At 36.7% G+C, this 25110-nt stretch overlaps 1 protein-coding gene across 1 annotated transcript in view; it reads left to right on the top strand.

The window, feature by feature from the left end:
- Positions 1-25110, top strand: part of Nep1 (M13 family metallopeptidase neprilysin 1) — a 275024-nt gene that overhangs the window by 27184 nt on the left and 222730 nt on the right. Inside the window, exon 3 of the mRNA XM_090394673.1 lies at positions 12042-12125. Within this exon, the coding sequence (XP_090250799.1) occupies positions 12042-12125 (84 nt within the window). The remainder of the gene's footprint in view (positions 1-12041; positions 12126-25110) is intronic.

Genomic DNA, 25110 nt, shown 5'->3' with positions numbered 1-25110 from the left:
CAGACCTTTGCCATTGAATTATTGTCCTATTATTCTTCTTTTCCACCTTCTCTAAAACAGTGCAGAAATCCACCAACAGTCAGAATCAATGTGTTATTATTATTATTTTTTATTTTCATCATTGGACATTCAAAAATTCAAGAGATTCATTGTAGGAAGGTTTTCTGGGATGGATAATTGCATATTAGGCATCACCAGTATAAATTCTACTTCTGTAACTCTACAAGATATTTATCATATCTAACCACTTGTTGTGAAATGTATGTATGTCATATATCTGTAGATGAACTAAAGTAATTGCACTGGGTATCTGGAGTAGTTTGCATTTTTAACTAACTGTATTGTTTCCTTATTCAATGCACTCTCAGGTAATGTATTCCACACCACACTCTTTTCTGGTTCCTTTCCAACATCTCTTCATTCCATTCAAAACAACTGAGCAAATCTGTGAACAGTAGTCAAAATGCAGCCTAATCAAGGCTGCTGTAGAGGATCTATATAAATTCTTTATTTCTACATGTCACTGTCCTCTAAATCATTGCTATAATTTGTTGCATTATCCTCACAATTATCACATTCAGATCCCTAAAATTTCTGGTGATTGCCTTCCTCTCTGTCACCCCCTTCTAAGGGGTTCTATTTTATTTTGAATTAAATAACAGTATGTCTAAAAGAAGTATAAAATTTATTAACTCCCACATGTTTCTTCCCTGTTACAAGGACATCGCCAGGGAGAGAATGAAAGGTCAGTTAATAACCTTCAAAACTCATATGTCATATAGCATGTGTTCATTTGATTGTGTGGTCACAGGTAAAAAGGAAAATAATATACGAGTTCAAAGGAAATAGTAGTTAGGTTTTGTAATTCAGTACAGGGTTATATAAATCATTCATTAAAAAAAAATAAAACATAGAGGGATGCAGCATAAGAGAAGTGGTAATAACCAATTCCATGAGGATTACAAAGACCAGGCAAGGAGGGTGACTTGATTGGTAAAGGTAGAAAAAGTAAAGTATTAGCCTCAGTTAACTAATGAAGCCAAAAAAGAATCCTAGGGAGTTCTTTCGATATGTAGCCAGCAAAAAATAGAATGATTATGGAAGGATGACATTGATTGGAGAAAATGGTATAAGGAGCTGCTGCAGAAGATATAGTGGAGATACTTAATGAGAAGTTCATAAATGTCTTTCATTCTTGTGAAACAGACATCACGGAGAGAATGAGAGCAGTTGATGATGGGAGGAGAGACTGACTGTAAATGAGCAAGCAGTATGTGGAATTGAGCGAACTTGATGTTCATAAAGCTGTGGAACTTAATAATATATCACCATGTATTCTGAAGGAATGTGGCAGGGAGTTGACATCTGCCTTGACATATTTTTTTAATATGAGGTTGCACTGGGTTGAGTTCCAAAGGAGTGGAAGGAGGGCAAGATTGTGCCACTTCATAAGGGAGGTTACAGAACTCAAGCATCAAACTATAGGCCTATCTGTGTGTCAGGTGTTGTGGTTAAGTTGTTGGAGAAGCTGGTGAGAACTAGGATCCAGAATTGGGTTGACGACAATGGTATTATCTTTGATGGACAGCATGGATTTGCTAAAGGGAGACCATGTTTTAGTAATAAGGTGATGGCTTCCTTGGACAGAGGAGAGGGATGCACAGTAGTATACTTAGATTTTGCGAAGGCTTTTGATAGATTACCAATGATAAGTTGATAGTCAAACTAGAGCAGATGGGGTTGGATATTAAATTAGTGCATTGGATTGGAGACTGACTGTCTGATAGGTATCAGCAAGTGTATGGGGGAGCAATATTCCAGAAGAGGAAAGTCACTAGTGGTGTGCCTCGGGGGTCTGTTTTATGGCCATTGCTGTTTAACCTGTATGTTAATGATATCGGCAAAGATTTGGATGGGGATATTCAGTTGTTTGCAGATGATGCAAAGTTGGGACGAACTATGAACAGTAAAGAAGATGTTTTGTCCTTACAAGAAGACTTGAATAAATTGAATGAATGGGCACAGGAATGGGGATGTGAGTTCAATGTTGGAAAGTGTAAGATTTTAAAATTTGGAAAACAAAGATGGGATGTAGAATTTATGCTGGTGGCGATATATTGTTGAAGGTAGAGGAAATAAGAGATCTTGGGGTGATAGTGGATAAAGATCTGAAATTTAGGGGACACATCACCAAAATTGTGAAGACAACACAAAGGCTTCTTGGAATGATGCGGAGGACACTGATGTGTAGAAGTAGGGAGATTCTCGTTCCATTGTATAGGGCTTTGATTAGACCACACATGGACTGCTCTGCACAGATTTGGTCACTGGTTTTCAAATGAACAAAGAGATGTTGGAAATAGACCAGAGGCAACTCACTAAAGTAGTTTCTGATCTCTGGAATGTCAAATATGATGAAAGGAAAGAAAATGCAATTTACAGTCTAGTGGATTAGAAGAAGAGGGGGGTGATGTGATAGAGACCTACAAGTTAGTAAGGGTTTGTTATAGGATCAATGTTGCACAGGTTTTACAGAAAATGGTGGGAGATCAGGAGAGAACCAGAGGTCATCCCTGGAAGCCATATAAGGAGGATTTGAGAAGGAGTGAGAAGCAGGTTTTTTCGTGTAGAGTTGTGAATGATTGGAATGCCTTGCTTGAGTGTGTGGTGTCTGCAGAAAATTTGAGTGTGTTTAAGGTGCAGTATGATGAGCTGTGTGTATGACAAAAGGACCTCCTAGATGAGTCTGACTCCATGGGGTTTTGAGATAATCATAATAATTATGATTACCTCCCATAACTTACGAAAGTGGTCTGAAAAGTTCCCAGCCTCGACCATAGATGGCAAAACTATCAATAAGATTTTTTTTTCTAAGTTGGTACATCTGTCATAAGCATCCATGTGAAATTGCAAGTCATTCTATCGAGTAGTTTGTTTTATACAGCTGTCTGTATCCCTTGAAATGGATAAACTTTCTTTGTAAAAGAAGGTTTAACCAAAAGAAATTCATTCGAAGTTCATAAAAGTTTATGGGCCCTCTTCTCCTTCATTTTCGACAATTAAGAAATGGGCTGCTGAGTTTAAACTTGGCCATACCAGCTTGAAGATGATCCATGTGAAGGACGTCCAAAAAGTGTAACTACACCAGAAATCATTGATCAAGTGCACGATATGGTGTTGGATGACCGGTGAGTCAAAGTGCATGAAATTTCTGAGAGTATAGGCATTTCAAAAGAACATGTAGGATGAAAAAAGGAGTGCATGAAGAGAGTATGGTGAAATCTTGTTTTCATTAGGCAAAGTTTAAGGATGTTTGGCAGGTGCAATTGATGAGCGACAAGTGTGGTATGTGATAAGATATTATTATTATTCGTGACACTTCCAAGGAGTTCGAAGACTCATCGCCGGAGGACACCTATTGTATAACTCTCTGCCTCCAACACTACACCGATCCTCTACTACCAATCATCTACATCAGCACCATCTATACTGCCCACCACCACCACCATAGCTAGTATTTTTGGTCTGTAAATTGTGTGTGTTCTGAAGGGCCGATTTGTCTGTATGCGGGATGAAATACCTGAGTTTCCCGGAGGAAAAACTCTGCTTCCTCCATATGAGATCGGCTAACTCACCTTCGATTGAAAAAGTCCATATAAAGATTCTTCCCATCATGATGAGAATCGAACTTAGGCCTTTTCCAATCGAATGATGCAACGTACCGTCGTTCTTCCAATTGCTATGGAGGCGCTTAATATAATTCCTTAATATAAAAATAAGATATGAGAGTTACTAATACAAGTGAATAAGAACAGTGAGAGAGAAAAAATTGTGAGTGTGCTGCCATGGTATTATAGAAGCGAAATAAGGAGAAGGACCATGATTGCTAATAAGTCTTTGTGCACAGGTTGTGCAGGAGGAATGGTGTGGAGCTTGTGGATCTGTAGAGAGAGTTTGATGGATTGGAAGGAATTATATTATATAAGGCAGATGGTTTGCATTTAAATGGATTTTGGAGTCAAGTGTCTTGAGAAAAAATTATTCAGTGAGAGTTCAGAAGTGAAGAGTCAGGGAAACTGGAATATTTAGGAGAAATTCAGGTAAGTGTAGATGCAGGCATAGTGGAGGTGAATGAGTGAGAGAGTGATCACATGATGCTAAATATAGCTCCACAGGTTCTTAACTTTAGTGGGATAATCAACACAAGCATATGTTTGGTGAGGTGCAATCAGGAAATATTTCAGTTATGATACCAGAAGTATTCAGAATCAGAAAAAGGAGTTTTTGGCATTGGTTAGGTCAACTTGGCCAAAAAGTGTAGGCATTAGTGAAACTTGATTGATGGGTGATGATATAATTATAAGGATAGAATGCAAGAGGTATAGTATCTTCAGATAGAACAGAGGGAATAGGATGAGGGAGAGGAGTTTCCATTTCCACAGAATTAGAAACTCTGTCCAAGTTTCAAGTTCGATGTAACATCCTTGACCCAACATCTCTGAGCCATAATTTAAACTCTTTTCCATCAGCTGATTGTTGTTTGCATTCTCCTAAACCAATCCTAAACCTACTATGAATGAATAACTGAAACAAATATCTGAATTAAAGGCCTTCACTCTCATCCCACTTGGAATCCCTTACTGCTATTTAGGCCTTGGTTTACCATCAAGTATGCCAAGGTAATTAAAGAGAAAAGTTTACCATATCACACATTTTGAGTCACATATTTTGTGGCTCAAAATAAAACTCCAGCCTCACACTCTTCATGTATAGTATCTCATAACAGTTGTACTAAAACTATCCATACATCTCACTCTGACTTTGAAAACTTGCTTCCTGTTCAAACATCAGTCAAGCCATGGATGATGTTACATCAGTGTAACATCATCCAGTAATAAGGCTAATTTCCCAGCTCATTCGTTACCTTCTTTGTGGATGACTGAGGATCACCTCATACTATACCAAGAAATGATAATGTCTTTTGCCAGAAATTCATCAGAAGAATCTTGAATAGCTTGGATCACAGTGACTTCTGATTCTGATGATACCCCCTTGAAATTATGTTTAAAATTTATGCTCAAACATTAACGCTTATCCAGTAGTGTTTTTTCACACTCATCTAGCATATAGTCTCTATCTTGAAAACAAACCTTGATCAGCCATCAAGCTATTATCCAATTGCCTTCATCTCAGTTTCAAAAACAATGAAGAATTGGCAGTTGGTGACCTTCTGCTGTGGATGGAGAGTGAGAGTAGCAGAATCCACACTAACTAGGTACTACTAGTTAGTGTGAATTCTGTGACTCTCCATCCACAATAGATTTTATAATATATCAGAACACAGAAAGATAAGTAAATAATTATTTATTGACTTATTGCTGATATTTCGCTGGTGTTATAACCAGTATCTTCAGAGCACAAAACACAGTTTGTTACATTATGCAAGACTACAACAACATGGTGTAATAATGTGACTAGTTTGAAAAATTGTAGCAACAACACAAAGACTAAAGTCCTAATTAGGCGACCTCTATGTTAAAAAAGCAAACAAACAGAGAAAGCAGGTACTAGGTATGTCTTAAGATGACTGTCTCCCAAATCTTAGGCAAATTTATACAGCCATATTTGTTAAGATTCGGAGTATGTTTCAAGGCTTCTGTTGCTTCTCAGAACAATCTCTCTGACTTGTAAAAGCTTCTGTGCAGTACTTTTGTTTTCTTCCAGTTGATCCTGTGTGCAGGGGTATCCAAAGCATGGCCTGCTAGGCCTGACTTGCCATAGCAGATATCCACTGTTCTTCCTGTTTGACCGTAGTAAGCTTGATCACATGAGCAGGGTACTTCTTAGACTCCTGGATGTGATAAAGGAGAGATGCTGTCTTTGGTGATGTATGAGAGTTGCTAATTTGACACACTGCCTGAATACAGTATGTAGTTGATGTTCATTGAGAATTCTAGATATCTTTTCTGATGTGCCTTTAATGTATGGGATGGCAACTGTTTTGTTGTAGTTCTCCATGGCGGATAGTGGGAGGGATTTCTTGGGAGCATTTAGTATTTTGTCTATCTTATGGGGATTATAGCCATTGGCTAAGAAGGTGTGATGTAAGTCAGCCAGTTCATGAGCAAGAGCATTGTCATTGGAACAGATTGCTCTCGCTCTGTGGGTTAGTGTTTTTAAGATACCATACTCTCGAGAAGGGTGATGGTACGATTGTTTGTGTAAATATCTCCTTGTATGTGTGGGTTTTCTAAAAACTGAGAATGATAGGGAATCATCTGGAAGACGTGTGATTAGTGTATCCAGGAAGGGTAGACAGTTATTAGTTTCCAGTTCCATTGTAAAGTGGATTTTTGGGTGTTTGCTATTTAAATGCACTAAGAATGTATCCAATGTGCATGGGCCATATGGCCAAATAGCAAGCACATTGTCAACATAGTGTAGCCAAAGCATTGGTTTGAGAGTGGCTGTATTGATAGCTAGTTTTTCCAGGTGTTCTATGTAGAAGTTGGCTAAAGGGAGGGGAGAGAAAGGGGGAGCCCATAGCTTTCCCATCTAATTATATGTATATTTTCTCTTTCCATGTGAAATATTCTGCATGTATTGTGAATTTAAATAGTTCAGATATATCAGGGGGAAAGTGAGACTTTAGCAGATCAAGGGTTTCAGTTAGTGGTATAGTTGTGAATAGTGAGATGATATCAAAACTCAACATTATGTCTGAACTTTTTAAGGTATGGTGTTCTAAAATACTTTTTAGGTGGGCAGAATTTTTGACAAAGAAGGAAGAATTGTTTGTGAGAGTGGTTAGTAGCTTAGCTAAATGTCTGGCCAGTTTATATGTGGGACTATTTATACTATCCATACTAAGGCATACCTTGTTTGTGAATTCTTGGGTTACAGTTTCTTTAGGCCAGGAAGTGACTTTTTTTCAGTAATTTACACACCTTATTCTTTTGTGTGTTGTTGGAATTGCGATGTATAATTTTGTATGTTGACTGGTCTTGTAGAAGTGTGTGCATTTTGTTTTCATATTCTGCTGTATACATTCCCATGGTTGCATTCCCTTTGTCTGCTTTTGATATGATAATCTGGTTATTATTATGTAGCTCTTTTAGAGCAATGACCTTTTTTTTTTAACACAGAGGGCACTTAATTATTACTTTAGTCTTTGTGTTGTTGCTACAATTTTCAAACTAGTCCCATTATTACACCATATTATTGTAGTCTTGTGTATCTACTGTGTGACAAACTGTGTTTTGTGCTCTGAAGATGCTGGAACTTATTGTTTGCTGGAAGACACCAGCGAACAATAAGTCAATACATAATTATTTATCTTTCTGTGTTCTGATATATTACCGTCAAAATTAAACAACATGTACAACAAACACATAAGCCTTTCTACATGTATGAAAAGAAAGGTTCCAAGAAACTCTTGTAACTTGACATTTCCAATGCATTTGACTGGATCTACTATTGAGGCCAACTTATCACATCATTTTATGGCTTGCCTTCTTCATTTGACAAATTCTGCAGTGTTCAAGCATACCTTGTTTTAGTAGCTTCCATAAGCATACCTTCCTTTAGTAGCTTCCGGGTACGAATGAATTGAAAGGTGATAAATTTTTTATGAGAGAAGACTTGAAAGTATTGTTAAAGGTAGCGAAAGAAAAGAGTGACAGAGTTAGAATGGTTAGTCTGTTGCCGCGGTATGACAGAGAGGAGTTTAGGAGGAGGGCCATAATCGCAAATGACATTATGCGTAGGTTATGCAGACGGTGTGGTGTGGAATTCGTGGACGTGTGGAATGAGTTTGAAGGGCGAAAGGACTTATACAAGATGGATGGCCTGCATTTGAATGGACTTGGTGTGCAGAGACTGGAAAGAGTGTTGCTGAATGAAGTGAAAATGGATGTGCAAAACCAGGGAAACTAGAACTACCAAGGAGGGGGGGGGAATGGATATGCAGACATCAGTGAGACAGATGAGTGTAAGAATGTATATAATGTACCCGAGCCAGCACTAAGGACAAACAATGGGAATGGATCATTTAGAATAACGTATCAATATAGGGGTGGGACTAAGGGATCACTGCATTTCATGTATACTAATGCCAGGAGTATTAGGAACAAGAAGGAAGAATTTTTGGCCTTGATTGGCTCTTCCTGGCCACAGGTTATTGGCATTAGTGAAACATGGCTGACGGAAGAAGATATAGTTAGTGGGATAGAATGTGTAGGTTATAGTGTGTTTAGGAGGGACAGAGAGAATAAAATGGGGGGAGGGGTATTATTGATGATAGCTGATGAACTGCAGCCAAGGAGAATTGAAGTTGTATCGCAGGATAGTGAAAGCTCATTTGAGGCTATTTGGTATGAGATTGAGACTGGCAGAATAAAATATACAGTTGGGTGCTGCTATAGACCAGGTGATGGAATAGATGGTGGAGATAGTATGCATAGGGAAATTGATGAAATGAGTGGAAGGAGGGTAATTATTATGGGGGATTTCAACTATGGTAACATTGATTGGAAGGAGGAGAGGACACATGTGAGGAATGAAAAGGATTTTATTCAATTATTAAGGGATAACTATCTGAGACAGCATGTAATTGAAAATACTAGGGGTGTGAGAGTGCTTGACCTGGTAATAGCATCTGAGAATTTGACTGTAATGAATATGACCATGTTGCCACCTATTGGTGAGAGTGATCATAAGGTCTTGACCTGGGAGGTGGCTAAAGGTGTGGAATTTTCGATTAAGACAGGGTATATGTGGAATTACCGTGCTGGCAAGTATGACAAGCTTAGGAGATTGCTTGGATCAGTGCCATGGCATGTACAACTGCAAGGGCTGGACATCGATAGAGCATGGGAAGTGGTCAAGGAGCATTTACAGGAGGTAATGGCTGATTGTATACCTAGGGTCCGAATAGTAAAACAAGTAGGGGTTAAATGGATGAATAACACCATTAAGTTTGAGTTGCAAAAAAAGAAACAACTGTGGAGGGAATTTAAAGAAAGGGGTGACCTGCAGGCACATGAACGGTATAAAGTGCAGGCCAGAAAGGTAACGAGTGTGGTAAAAAAAGCAAAAGCGGATTATGAAAGGAAACTAGCTTTGCAAGCAAAAGAGAATCCAAAACAGTTCTTTCAATATGCTGCAAGCAAGAAAAAAACTGTACACGGCAAAATGATTTTAAGGAATGACGATGATAAGGAGGTCACTGAATCAGTCGATATAGTGGAGTTACTGAGCGCGCACTTTGCAAAAGCATATCATCCAGGTGGTGACATTGAAAAAATGAAGGAACCATTAGTTTATACGGGAATAGTGATGAATGAAGTGGAGGTGACTAGTCTATTACAGAACCTTAATGTGAACACATCTGTGGTATTGGATGGTATACTGGCACGGGTCTTGCGTGAAGTGGCTAAAGAATTATCAGTGCCCTTGACAATGTTGTTTAATCTGAGTCTCAGGTCTGGCTTAGTCCCGAAGGTGTGGAAAGAGGGGAAAATAGTTTCACTGCATAAAGGAGGATCCAAGACTACGGTTGCAAATTACCGACCGATCAGCATATCAGGAGTCGTTGTCAAGGTCTTAGAGAAAGTAGTCAAGGGGAAAATACAGGAATGGATTGATGAAAACGAGATACTGTACAGGGGACAGCATGGCTTTGTGAAGGGTAGATCATGCTTCAGTAACTTGCTCAAGTTTTATAACAAGGTGACGGCTGAACTGGATAAGGGAAATGGATTTACAGTGATACTGCTGGACCTGGCAAAGGCGTTTGACAGGATACCACATGGAATACTAATCCGTAAACTACAACATATGGGAATGGATATAGGGTTGGTGAGATGGATAGGTTGGTTGATGGAGAGATATCAAAGAGTAGTTTATTCAGGAGTAGAGTCCAAAAGACGGCCTGTGACTAGTGGTGTGCCGCAGGGTTCTGTTCTTGGACCACTGCTGTTTAATCTGTTCATTAACGATATAGGGAAGGATCTAAGTGGAACAATTCATTTGTTCGCTGATGATGCAAAGTTGGGTAGGGCAATAGTGAATGCAGAAGATGTCAAAGTCTTGCATGATGACTTAGATAGATTGGAGTTCTGGGCTAAGGAGAATGGATGTCAATTTAATGTGACAAAATGTAAGGTTATGCATTTTGGGGTGAAAAGATTAGCAGCAGTATACCACATTGGTGGAACTGTACTCCAAGAGATTGATGAGGCCAGGGACTTGGGAGTGTTGGTGGATAGAGAGATGAAGTTTAGGGGGCACACTGCAAAAGTAGCTAAATCAGCTCATCAACTCACTTGGTTGTTGAAAAATACCTTGACGAGCAGAGACAAGCAAGTTATTGTACCTCTGTACCGAGCCTTGATAAGACCTCATCTCGACTACTGTGCCCGGATTTGGTTACCTCGGTTCCTTCTTGATGGGGAGGAGGTGGAGAGGATCCAGAGGCGAGTGACTAAGATGATAACAGGTGTATGGAATGAACCATATGAGAACAGGTTGAAGATTTGTGGGTTGCAGAAACTAGTTGATAGGCGGAGGAGGGGAGATATGATTGAGACATTCAAATTGCTAAAGGGATTCTATAGGATTAATTCAGAGGATATTTTTGAGATCAGGACTGGTGGTGGGAGAACTAGGGGACACCTATGGAAGCTGGGCAAGAGTGTGGTTAGCAGGGGTGTTAGAGCTGGGTTCTTTACTACTTTTAGAGTGGTAAATGAATGGAATAAGCTGCCAGAGTCTGTTGTGGGTGCTATGACGGTGAACGAGTTCAAGACAAGGTATGATAGATACTGTGAGAATGTAATCGCATAGTTGTGTGGACATGATGTTTAGGGCCTTCCTCGATGAGTCTAAGGACTCCTGGAGTCGCCCGAAATAATAATAATAATAATAATAATAAACAATGTCCAGAAACTTATATTCTTTGCACTTCTCCAATGGGACAAGGATAGCCTGTGATTTTACAGCTATTAAAACACCATTGTGTACTTCTTGTGTGAGAGAACTTAATTCCCTCTTTCTTATCTTTGAAAATGCCTCTTCAGGTACTCATGTCTCTTCTTGATTATGCCTCTAGCTTTTCCTAGTGCAGACACATCCATATAACTTCCTCACCTTCCAAAAAATTTGCTGTCTTCTTCTGGTGATGACACTACTTTTTGACCTGTACAACTGTAATCTTAGAATAATACCATTCTCGCATTTGGGGTGATGCAGTAAAAACTTCACTAAAAATGCTTGATGCTAGAAATGCTAGAAAAGAACAGTTTGGTTAATAGATGTTCCTTACTCTCGCAGATATACTCTAGTCACTGTCTTATAGACATTATGTTTCTGCCTATGTCTTTTCTGTCTTTTCCCTTAGTACAACCTAAGAAACATAGCAATGGGTTAATTCTTTCTCCTTTCACTGATTTCACACAACTTATCTCTTTCTGTTCCTTCTTCATTACTTCTTCAGTCTCAGCTATGTCACTCTTCTGGTCTTTTACATCTCTTCTTGTTTCCTCCTAATCCTCATTCACCTTTAACTCTCATATTACTTACTTTTCTAGGAAAGAAACAGTTTCTCCAGGAAACAAATTCATCCCACTCATTCACAACTAGTATTCCATTATCTTCAAATAGGTAATTCTGAGAAAGAATTAACCCATTGCTATGTTTCTTAGGCCATACTAAAGGACTAGTTTGTATCATATTGTTTATTATCTAATAATACCTCTTCATCATCAAATTCCTGATATGTCCCCTCAGGGGTGTATAGGTCTATTAATAAATTGATCCATTAATAATGCATATTATATCTCTGTTCATCTTTTGGATAATAAACATCCCATTTGAGGGCAAAGTCTAAAAAAAATTATGGTTTATTTGAATAACATATGCAAAGATTAAAAATTCTAAATTCATTTTTTCTCTTGTAACAGAATGAAGATTTAAATTTTGTCTTATACTTATCTTGGAGTATATATCATGCTTATTTTATTTTATATTTTTTTTTTTTTCAGATTTAATAGAAAAACCTGCTAACGATTATGACAACAATGCCACTATCAAAGCCAAGACTTTTTATAGATCATGCATGTCCACAAGTAAGGTTATGAAAACTGTTTGTTTCAGATAGTACATTAATAATGCCTCTTCAATAACTGCCACTTTATTTATGTGATTAATATACAAATACCATATTTGTATATTTACAGTAATTTACAATATTTTTTTCTTTTAGATTATTTATTATTTAATTATAAATTTAATAGATTATAGATTTAATATTATTATTTATTATATGTCCATTGATTTAACTTTCCACAGTAAAACCGTGTCTTTATCTGCATACTCTTGACATTTTTCAGCGATATTATTAGTTAGTGATTTTTTAACAATATTACTGATTGTATAAAAATTGATTTTATATATTAAAACAACCATTTGTAGATGAATATGCATATGAGAACTATATTCTTTTATGGAATTTTTTTCACTTGGCTAATCTATTAATTATATATTGGTTTTACCCTTTATCCAAGTAGTAGCAAACAAAGTTTGCGCCTGAAGTACTTTCAGGACTGGGGCAACTCGTAGTAAAGGTGGCATAAGTTCTCATCACTTGCCTTAGTATCTCCCATAATGCAAAGTACATTTCCTTGCAGATATGTATAATGCTTTGCATTAAGGAAAGGTCGAAACCCAGACTGGTTTCAACCTTTATTGAGGTCTCATCAGTGGGATCCAGATCCAGAGGTGGTGATACTAAGGTGGAAGTAATGGAGAAGTCATATTTACCTATACAAATTGCCAAAGCATGTCACTTATACCACCTTTACCACAAGTTGCTCCAGTCCTGAAAGTACTCAATGTGCAAACTTTGTTTGTTAACACTTGGATAAAGGATAAAACCCAATATATATATACTTGAGAACTATACTCAGATGAATATATCAAATAAGAACTATGCATAAATGAATGGCCTAATACAATTCTAAACATAAAATGCCTTCTGATTTTTGTAATCGTAATTATATTTACTGGTTAGCAGTAATAACCAATATTTGTATTGCATTTCAAAAATATAATTATTGATAGTATTCAGGAACTCCATCATCAGAAGTGACTCATTACAGGAGGCACATCTTAGACTAGGAAAAAAGTTTATCATAACATTTCTTAAATCAATTCACTGTGTGCATTCTCACCATCCTCATAGACAGTACATTTTAACTGTGCATTAACCACTTCACTGTTTTTGCAATCTCCACATATTCACAGACACTTACTGATCACTCTCCATTCAAACAACATATTCTTCAGTCCCTTGCTTACACTCTCCTTATACAGCTTCCAGGGATGGCCTCTTGTTCTATTGATGTCACCTTCTGGTCTGCAAAAAATGTCATATCCACATTAATCTGATAATAATCTCTGACCAACTTATATGTCTTAATCACATTCACTCTCCTTCTTGTCACAAGGATCTGCAAGTTGTATTCCCTCAATCTGGCCTCATAATCCACATTCCATAGACCTGAAACCTACTTAGTGTTGAACCTTTTCTGGATTCTGTTTAATTTCTTCATGAGGTGGAGGAATGAGAGATATGTGAGGTGGTGGACAAAAACTTGAAGTTTAGGGGTCACATGGCTAAAATTGTGAGGACATCACAATGGATTATAGCAATGGGTGAATGGATGAAAGGGATGTTGAGAAAGAAGAGATGTTGGAAAGGGTCCAAAGGCAACTGACTAAGGTAGTTTCTGACCTCTGGAATTGTTGAGTATGAGGAAAGATTGAGAAGATGTAATTTGCAGAGTCTGGTGGAGAGAAGGAAGAGGAGAGATATGATAGAGACCTACAAGTTGGTAAGGGGTTGTTATAAGATCAATGGTGGAGAAGTTCTACAGAGAATAGTGGGAGATCAGGGGAGAACCAGAGGTCATCCCTGGAAACTGTATAAAGAGGGTGTGAGTAGGGGAGTGAGAGGCAGGTTTTTTTCGTGCAGAGTTGTGAATGATTGGAATGCCTTGCCTGAGAGTGTGGTGTCTGCAAGGAGTTTGAGTGTGTTTAAGACACGGTATGATGAGATGTGTGTGTGATAAAAGGACCTCCCAGATGAGTCTTTGACTCCATGAGGTCTTGGGTAATAATAATAATAATCCCCTTGAAAACCAAGTAACCAGATCTATAGAGTAATTCATATGTGGTCTGATCAAGGCCTTATACAAGGGAATCATAACTCCTTTGCTACCTATTGCTATAATCCATTGTAATGTCCTCACAATTTTAGCCATGTGACCCCTAAACTTCAAGTTTTTGTCCACCACCTCACAGATCTCTCATTCCTCCACCTCAAATTGCTTACCAAATTTACCTTACACATTGCAACATTGAACTTATGGTTCCACTCATTAGTCCACTCACACAGTCTGTTCATATTCTCTTGTAAGGCCAAAACATCTACTCTACTTCTTATGGTTCTTCCAAACTTTGTATCATCTGCAAATAGTTGCATATCTCCAGTTAAGCTGTCTTAATATCAGTAACATACAAGTTAGTGATATTAGGTAACAAGTTAAACATTAATGGCTCTAAAACCTAACACTGATAGTGTTAGACAGATTGTATATTTTACTGCCAAAATACCAGACAACTCTAACCATCTTGCCAACACCCTTGACTTCTTCTTAACAACATCGACCAAACCATTCTCAATCTCCATCCTTTGGCATTACAAGGGTACCCAATAGAATGACCTTCTATGACTTCTCCTTTCCATGGTCTGATTACTGCTTCACTTTTCCTGATCCGGACACCTGCTCAGACCAAATATCAGAAATAATTCTAACTGGAATGAAGGTCATTCCTGCTTTGCACAAAATTCCCAACCACTATCCAAGACTTGGTTTTCCAACACGTGTTCTAAGGTAGTTCATGAAAAAATATTCAGTCTATCATGATCCATAAGGAAGGATTACATGACCCATTATTGACTGTTTAGATGCCCCCCCCCCATTATCTACCAAATTCCTCGCTTTTCTTTTAAGCTCCCACACAGGCCACACATGAGCCTCTGTGAAAAATATCATCAGAATCTCTGAAAAAAAATAATTTAAAAAAAAACCTAACCCTTCAGCTTATGTACGTTATGGGTAAGTTTTGACATCCAGTCCTTATTTACCAGTGTACCTCTGGCTGACACTCTAGACCTCTGACTGTCACTCTGACACTCTCCAATCGTTATCAGAGGAGTTCCCTTCAGACATAGTTGAGTTATTCAACTTTGTTATGCACTCAGGTTATTTCATCTGCAGAAACCAATTCTACAAACAAATTGAAGGAACTGCTATGGGGAATCCTTTATCACCTGCACTTGACAATTTGTACTTAGAACATCTTGAAGACTCCTTGTTCTTTTCAGTACAACCTCAACCTTCCTGTTGAGTATGCTGTATGGATGATGTGTTTGCCATCTGGCCAGACTCAGAATCTCTGCCATATTTCTTAACCAAAATCAATTGTCTACACCCACACATCAACTTCCCCATGGAAAAGAAAAGGATGGAAAATTAGCCTTCCTGGATATCCTCCTTTCCCATAACCTCATCTAGAATAATAGTTACAACATCTGCTTACCATAAACCTATCTTCACAGACTGCTACATACAATAGATTCAGCTTATCATATATTTCAAAAAATAGGCATCTTCAAATCCTTGCTCAATAGAGCATGTGTTATCTGCTTCAATTCCCAAGCTCTCCAGCAAGAACCGATCATCATCATCATCATCATCATCATCCAATGCATCATAGTACAGAATGGATTCACCTGAAGGAAATTTAAATGCATCCTGGACACTTACAGACCTAATCCCCCACCCCCATCCCCCAAGAACCCTGAATCTATACAGCAAGTCCCTGTCAGCTACAAAACATATATAATAAAATAAATAAAAATGATTACATAATTTTAGCAGGAGACTTAAATGCAAGAATTGGAAACACGAAAATTAATAATAATATAGGAATACATGGAGAACACACTCTAAACAGAAATGGTAAAAAATTGATTGACTTTGTAGTTTATAATAACCTAAAAATAATGAATTCCTTCTATAAACATAAAGACATACATAAATATACTTGGGCAGCAAGAGGATGGAAATCAATATTAGATTACTTCATATTAAATGAAAAGACATCAAAATTTTCACTAGATGTTAGAGTTCACAGAGGATTTGAAATAAACAGTGACCACTTCCTTGTTAAAATAAAATTAAGATTACCACCTAAATGGCTACAAGTAACAAGAACAGAAAGAAAAATTGAAACATTTGTTTATAAAACTAGACTATTGAATGACACAAATGTACAATGGCTATATGAACAATTAACCAGTATCTAGATAAAATAAAACAAAATGAAGAAATAGAAATAGAATGGCTTAATATAAAAACGATACTAAATGCAGCAGCAAATGAAAGCTTAGGAAAGACCAAAAAATTCAATATAAAAAAAAAACTGAAGATCTGGGATGATACAATCAAAAAAATAATCAAAAAGAAAAAAGAAGCCTATCACAAAAGATTAGAAGATGAAATAGAATATTATTATTATTATTGTTCCGGGAAACTCCAAGGAGTCGACATACTCATTGAGGGAGGCCCTAACATCATGTCTGGAACAACTATTCAACATTCACACAGTATCTATCATATCTTGCCTTGAACTCATTCACGGTCGTAGCACACACAACAGACTCTGGAAGCTTATTCCACTCATTCACCACTCTCCAAGTAAAAAACCTAGCTCTAACACCCTTGTCAACCACGCTCTTGCCCAGCTTCCATGCATAGAATATAAAAGAATAAGAGCCATAGCTAAAAGAGAAGTCAGAAAAAAGACAGAGAATCATAGAATAAATTTGTTTCTAATTTAGAACATGATATAAAATAAGACCCAATGTATATAAGATTTTGAAACACCTAAATACAGATACCAAAGAAAACATAAAATTAAACACTGAATTGAAATTAGAAGAATTTCTAAATTACTACACAGAACTGTGGACAGACAAATATTTTAAAAAAGACAACTGGCAAGCAATTAATGAAAATGAAAAGGAAATAACTGAAGAAGAAGAATTAGAAATCAGCCTGAAAGAAACAAGAAACGGAAAATCACTTGGAGAAGATAAGCTAGGTTCAGTACTATATAAATACGCAGGAACAAGATTCAAAGGAAGACTCTTATTATTTTTAAATAAAATTTACTCAACTGGTATCCCCCCAATAGAATGGAAAAAAGCAATTGTGATTCCTATCTTTAAGAAAGGTAATAGAGATGACCCTAAAAACTATAGAGGTATCAGTATACTAAATTCATGTTAAAAAATATACAGCAGAATCTTAAATAACAAACTAATGAAATATTCCGAAAACTTTATTCTAGAGGTACAAAATGGATTTAGAAAAGGACGATCATGTATAGACCCAGCCTTCTGCCTAAAATTAATAATAGAGAAAAGAAGAGAATATAATTTAGAAACACATATTGCATTTATTGACTTTGAAAAAGCATTTGACAAAGTTAAAAGAAACATATTATTTAACATATTAAAAGAAAGACAAATACCAAATAATATCCTAAAAGCTGTCACAAGTATATATGAAAATAATCAAATACAAATAAGATTAAATCATGAGCTATCATATACAAGAGAGATAAACCAAGTGGTCCGACAGGGATGTCCCCTCTCAGCAACTCTTTTTAATATCTACTTAAATGAAATAATAATAAAATGGAGTAAAAATTTACATCAAGGAATTAAACTTTCACCTACAGTTAACTTAAACACTCTCCTCTTTGCAGACGACCAAATAATAATTACAAATTCTGAAGATAACTTACAGAAAGCTATTTTAAATCTAAATGAGATATCCAGAGATTATGGTATGATAATATCAACGGAAAAATCAAAAACTATGGCCTTTAAAGGACAAGATCCAGCAAGAACTAAAATAGTATTAGATAACAAGAACAGGTGAATTCATTTAACTACTAGGATGTATGATCACTTATGAAAATGAAAAAGATATAAACATAAAAATTGCAAAATATTTAAAAATAACAGGAGTAATTAACTCTATATTAAAACCAAACCTAGTTCAAAAACAAACCAGGCTAAAAGTATACAATACATTAGCCCTACCGGCCTTAATGTATGGAAGCGAAATCTGGACAATAAAACAAAAAGACAAACAAAGATTAACAATAGCAGAAATGAAGTTTATGAGAAAAACTGCAAAGTATACCCTATTTGATCACAAAAGAAACGAAGATATTATGAAAGAATTAAACCAAGAACCAGTAATTGAAAAAATTAAAAAATATAAACAGAGATGGGGGGTGCTTAAGGGTCAAAGCTATATAACTGAGAGGAGACCTCCACATAGCCTTTAAAGGAATGCGGAGAACTGACCAGGGCTTCTGACCTAATGTCCAATCCTCACCTTCTCGTGGTGCACCCTGTTGGGTATCTACTTTGATACTGAACGAACGAGGATGGGCTGGCAATTTGGGATTTAGCCGACCAAATTGTATTCTTATTGGTTAAAACAAAATAAAAAATGATGGTACAACATGACAAAATTTCATGCCGGCTGGGGCGTCGCCCGGTTAAACAAGGCCCCCGTTGTTTTCGCCAGGGAACCAGGGTGAACAGCGAAAAGTCAGCTACTGGAACAAATCTGAAAACAAACCCCAACTCAACATCACCAGAGTTAAAGATCGGTACTATCAACGTAAGAAGCCTGAATGGCAAAGAAATGGAGCTAGCTGAGGAATTAGATAAGTACCAGATCGACATAATAGGGGTGACTGAAACAAAAAAGACCAAAACTGGTGAGATCTTTCTGAGCAATAAATACAAAATGCTATATTCAGGCAATGACAATCAAGGAAAAGAAGGAGTAGCCATAGTATTCAACACAAAATACGAGGCTAATCTTCTTGAATGGCAGTCAGTCTCAAGTAGAGTAATGTGGGCAAATATGAGAATGGGGAACTGGACAATGAGACTTATTTGTGCCTATGGTCCCACAGAAGGCTCTACTAAGGTAGAAGTGGAGGAATTTTTTGAGGCTTTAGAAAAAGCAACTGACACAATGAAAAAGGAAAAGTTGGTCCTTGTTGGGGATCTAAATAGTAGAGTAGGAAATGATTGTGTGACATACAAAAATATTTTGGGAAAATTTGGAGAAAAGAGCAAAGCTAATAATAATGGCAAATATCTGTTGGATTTCTGCTCAGGACATGGACTGGTTATTACTAACACCATGTTCCAACATAAAAATGTGCACAAATTCACATGGAGAGAAGAGGCTAGGAATAAGAAAAGTCTCATTGACTATGTTATTGTTGATAGTGATGTTTTCTCCCTGGTGCAGGACACCAGAGTGTACAGAGGATTTGAAATTGGAAGTGATCACTATTTAGTCTTGAGCAGGATAAAATTGAATTTCATATTGAAAAGAATAACATGTAAGAAAGTTTTAAAGCGAATAAAAGTTGAGCAGCTCTCAGATGTGAACTGTAGACTAAAATACAGAAATATTATTGAAAAGAAAATGAAAGAGTTTGAGAACAGGAATCAAACCTTGGAGATTCAGTGGCAAACTCTGAAGGAAACATTGATTGATTCTGCCAGAGAGGCATGTGGTGAGGTTGTGTGCAAGGATAAAAAAATCAGAACTCCCTGGTGGACACAGGAAGTTAAAGAGGCAGTGAAGGAAAAGAAGAAAGCATATCAAAAGTTCCTGGCAAATAAGTCAGCTTTTACTCTTACAGAATACAGAGACAAATGTAAGAAAGCTAAACAGTGTGTAAAACTAGCTAAACAAAAGTCATGGGAGGACTTTGGCAAGAATATAGAAAATAAATATCAAGAAGGTGGCAAAATATTCTGGAGGTTGTTGAAGAAGCTTAGGAATGGAGGAAAGAGTGCTGTAAAAGGAATTAGAGATGATAAAGGTGAAATGAAAACAGGAGAAAAAGATATCCTTGAAGTATGGAGTAATTACTTTGAAAAACTGCTAAATGAAACAAGCAGTGATGACAGCACAGTGATAAAAAACACTGACCAGGCATGCAGTCAGGAATACATATCCATACTTGAAGTAGAAAAAGCCATCAAAGGCTTGAAATGTGGAAAGGCAGCAGGAGTAGATGATATTCGACCAGAAATGCTGAAGTATGGTGGTATAAGAGTCTTACAGTGGCTGCACTGCATAGTTCAGAAAGCCTGGACAGAGGGACGAATTCCCGATGATTGGAGTAGAGCTCTCATAGTACCCATATATAAAAAGGGAAATAAAACTGAATGTGAGAATTACAGAGGTATTTCCCTACTGAGTGTTCCTGGCAAGATCTATGCAATGAGAAACGATTGAGAAGAATTGTGGAAGAAAAGCTTGGTGAAGAACAAGCTGGATTCAGGCCAAATAGAGGCTGTCAGGATCAGATCTTCACTTTACGACAAATAGTCAAGAAAGCATGGGAATATAACAAAGATCTGTATTTAAGTTTTGTCGATTTGGAAAAGGCATATGACAAGGTGCCAAGAGAGAAGCTATTCAATACGCTGCAGTTATATGGTGTCAATGGGGCATTATATCAAGCAATACTTAGTCTTTATTTGAGTTGTGAGTCAGCAGTTAGAATTGAAGGAAGTACAGGAAGATGGTTTAATGTTAAATCTGGTGTGAGACAAGGATGTACATTATCCCCTCTGTTATTCATTATCTATATGGATCACATTATGAAGGAATGTGGTATTAAACCTGATATCAAAATTGGTGATGTTAATGTCAGCTCTTTGCTTTATGCGGATGATGTTATACTTCTAAATAAATCCGCTACAAGTCTGCAAGATTCTCTGACTAAATTGAATAGCTGTTGTAATAGATATGGTATGAAGGTCAGCAATAAAAAGACAAAGACAATGAAAATAGGCAGAATCATTGAAAATGTCAACTGTGTTGTGAATGGAGAACCTGTGGAACAAGTAAAACATTTCAGCTACTTAGGCACAATTTTTACTGAAGATGGTAAATTAAATATAGAAATAGACAACAGAATCAGCAAAGCTGGTATCGTGGGAAGTCAATTGAATAAATTCATATGGAATAAGAAAGAAATTAGTCGGAACACTAAATTAGCTGTATACAAGACTGTGTTCAAACCAATTTTAACTTATGGATCTGAAAGCTGGGTCAGAAGTAAAACACTTGACCAAAGACTAGAGACCGCAGATATTAGAGTCCTGAGAAAGATTAGAGGTGTGAACAGATGGCATCAATGGCAATATCATATTAAAAATGAGGATATTAGGAAAGAACTTGACATTGTCAACATCCAGGAATGCGTTAGCAGAGCTAATCTCAGATGGTATGGTCACTTAAATAGAATGGGAGAGGAAAGATTAGCAAAACAAGTGTTCTCTGCCAGGTTGGCAGGAAAACGACCCAGAGGAAGACCAAGATATAGGTGGATTGATATGGTACAAAGTGCCTTAGACGAGAGAAATATAAGATCTGATAATGTTGGAGTCTTGACAAGTAACAGACTGATTTGGAGGAAAATTGTAGATAGGAAGTTAGTAATGATGTAATTTTTTCATGTAGTACTGTCATATCCTGTACACCCCTTGAGGGTACATGGCAGGAATTTGATGATGATGAAACAGAGATGGATGGAACACGTTCAAAGAACGAAAACAGAAAGATTACCAAAACAAGCCTTAAAGTACAAGCCATTAGGAAAAAGAAAACCAGGACGTCCTCTTAAACGATTCAACGATGACTTCTAAGGCAGAACAGGCCATACTAGGCCTAAATCCTTGATACGTATGATGATGATGATCCTGGACACTTACAGACCTAATCCCCCCCCCCCCCCCCCCCCCCAAGAACCCTGAATCTATATAGTAAGTCCCTGTCCCATACATTGCATGCATCTAGGAAGCTATTGCAAAGATCCTGAAAAGATACAGTTTTGTCCCTACATCCATATCAACTCTCCCTCCCTGGTGTTTATCAGATTAAGTCTAAGTGCCTCATGACATTTGGACAAAAATTACTATAAGAACATCTATCTTATATCAACAACAATAAACCTGAAAAATCTGGTCTTGCTTATCATAGAGTGAACACTGATCACAATATCCTCTGTTCTAATACTCATCTTTTACATCAGTGCTAGTTTAGGTTTGATTAGTTATTTAAAGAGTGTGCTGAACCACTTCTACACTGCCTAAACTTAAATCAGAATGACTGCCTGTCCATTGCCAAGATTTGGGAGTCTCATCCTCATAAATGGCTATGCTGCAAACAGCAGTGTGCTTCCTCCCCTTTTTTTTAAAAGAAATATAATGCTGTCATTCAGTCATTTTATTTATGTTAATTTTTGTATATTAGATAATTTAATTTTAGTTTTACCTTTAACTGCAATGTCATTTTATTATGTAATCATCCATATGTGTCATCCTGGCATGTGACTCAGCTCTCTAAATAGGATTAACATTCTTTGTGATTATGCAGATGCATTGATGATGGCCCATTAATGTTTGGCTGAAATATTTGCAATAGTAAAAGTTATTATTATTATGTGACACCTCCAGGGAGTCCGAAGACTCATTGCAGGAGGGCTCTGTACTTTACTTCGCTAAATATGTCTCACACTCTTCACTTCTACATAATTCTCCTACTACGACACTGCTACTACCATCAATGCCATCTATCCATCGTCACCAACAACAGTATTTTTTGTCTATAAATTGCTTGTATTCTGAAGGCTGGTTTGTCTATATGCAGGATGATAAACCTGAGTTTCGAGGAGAAAAACCCCTGCAACCTCCGTATGAGATCGGCTAACTTACCTTCAATTGAAAAAGCCCATATAAGGATTCCCCTCATCACAACAAGAATCGAACCCAGGTCTTTTCCAATCAAAGGATGCAATGTTCAACTGCTCTTCCAATTGCGCTATGGAGGCTATTATTCTTTATTGTTATGAGTATATGTGTCTAATAATCTTTAGCACTTTGTGTCTCTACAGGTTGACCATGGCATTGCAGGAAAAAAAAAAGAGAAAAAGTTTTACAAGAATACAAAGCATTGATAATGATGAGGTTTATCAGCAGGGAATGTTAACTTCAGAATGCACAGCCTAAATGTATTCTTTGTATTAGTCAATTGTAGAATACAGAGGTATGTACAATATAATAAACTGAGCTCTCTGTGTTTTTACCATGCTGTGAAACATCTCAGTGATTATTTTCCTGGCTAGTACGTGAGTTATGATGGTCATTATATTGGCTATACATGTCTCTGGATCTAAACATTTCGATTTTTTGTCTAAAATCTAACAGTTTAGATCCAGGGAAGTGAATTAAGCACTCGTTCAAAAAATAGATAAATAAAAAAGTGGAACACAGTATTCATTACTTGGTAATATTTTGAAACAAAGGACAGTCATAATGAAAGCTACATTTGTGATACACAGATGAGCTTCCAAGGCATTGAGACTGACGGTGGTTTTTTGAGTACTTGTAAACATGGATTATACATTCTTCATATAAATACCTTTACTAAGTGTGTTACTAAAGGGATAAAAATCCTATGTTGTTATATAGCCAGTAAGTGAAATTCAAGATCGAGAACTACGATCTATGAGTTTCAATGCCGAAAAACTATCGGCGAAGGCAATTCGAAGCAAAGGTGGAGCAAGCTCCCTCACTATTCCTGATATTCTCTCACAATGTAAAACACAGCTCCTAGGAGATGTAATACTGTCATTACATTATGAGGAGAGGTCACTACCCAGACCGTTTCAACCTTTTTTTGAGGTCTCATCAGTGAGTAGGTAGACCTAGAAGATATCAAAGCTTAGTGAAAAGAACTTACATACCTTCACTATATGAATGCCATAAATTTCGGCATTTCAATGCCGAAAAACTGTCGCTGATAGTTTTTCGGCATTGAAACTCATAGATCGTAGTTCTCGATCTTGAGTTTCACTTACTGGCTATATAACAACATAGGATTTTTATCCCTTTAGTATCTATTAAGTTGCCAGAAAACTAGCCGTTTGGCTTTTCATTGTAATTAAGTGTGTTACTGTTTACAGCATATAACACAGAACTTTTCAGGTGATTTTAACATAATTGTTTATACATGCCGAATACAAAAATGACATCCATGTTGTTCCATCACCTACAATTTGCTTAAGAAAACATCTTTGGTATGGCAGAAATTAACAGCTTTTAGTAACATTGAGCCAATTCAACATTTCCAAGGTGTGCGGATGTACAATATAACATCACCACATTATGTGATGTGTATCTTCTACTGGAACGGTCCATTGAGACAGCTCCATTCATATAATATAAATGTCACACTACTATTAAGAGAAAGAGTAGGAAGATATGCAACTACAGTTGACTCTTGAAGAACATGGGTTTTAACTGCGTGGTTCCACTTATATGCAGTTTATTTTATATTGACTGTGTATCCACATATACGCAGTCAATATATTGAAATATTTTTAGAGATTTTGACAATTTGAAAAAACTCGTAGACGAATCACATAGCTTATAAATATTGAAAAAAATTAAGAAAAAGTTAGATATGTCATGACTGCATAAAGTATATGTAGATGCTAATCTATTTTATCATTTACTACCATAAAATATACACAAATTTATTATAAAAAAGTTAAAATTTATCAAAACTTACACATACAACCACTTACAGACCATACATGGCCATTTGCAGTCGAGAGAAATGTAAAGATGCAGTATTAAATCATAACTGCATAAAATAACTTATTAATTAGCATAAAATAAAAATTCTAATGATTTATTCTTTAGTGTATAGGCTAGACTACTGTAAAGCAATCGTATCGATTGTACTAGGCTACCATAAAGCAATCATATTGCTGCTTTTTGTTATCAATGCATGAATTGTTATACCTGTAAATAAATATGAATAATTTCTTTTCACATTATCTTTTCATTTTTGATAT

This window comes from Typopeltis vanoorti, chromosome 6 (assembly GCF_054136105.1).
Source record: "Typopeltis vanoorti isolate ZY-2024b chromosome 6, IOZ_Tvanoo_1.0, whole genome shotgun sequence".
Lineage (NCBI taxonomy): Eukaryota > Metazoa > Arthropoda > Arachnida > Uropygi > Thelyphonidae > Typopeltis > Typopeltis vanoorti.
Note: the sequence above shows the minus strand (reverse complement) of the source record. Positions and strands in the feature narration are given on the sequence as shown.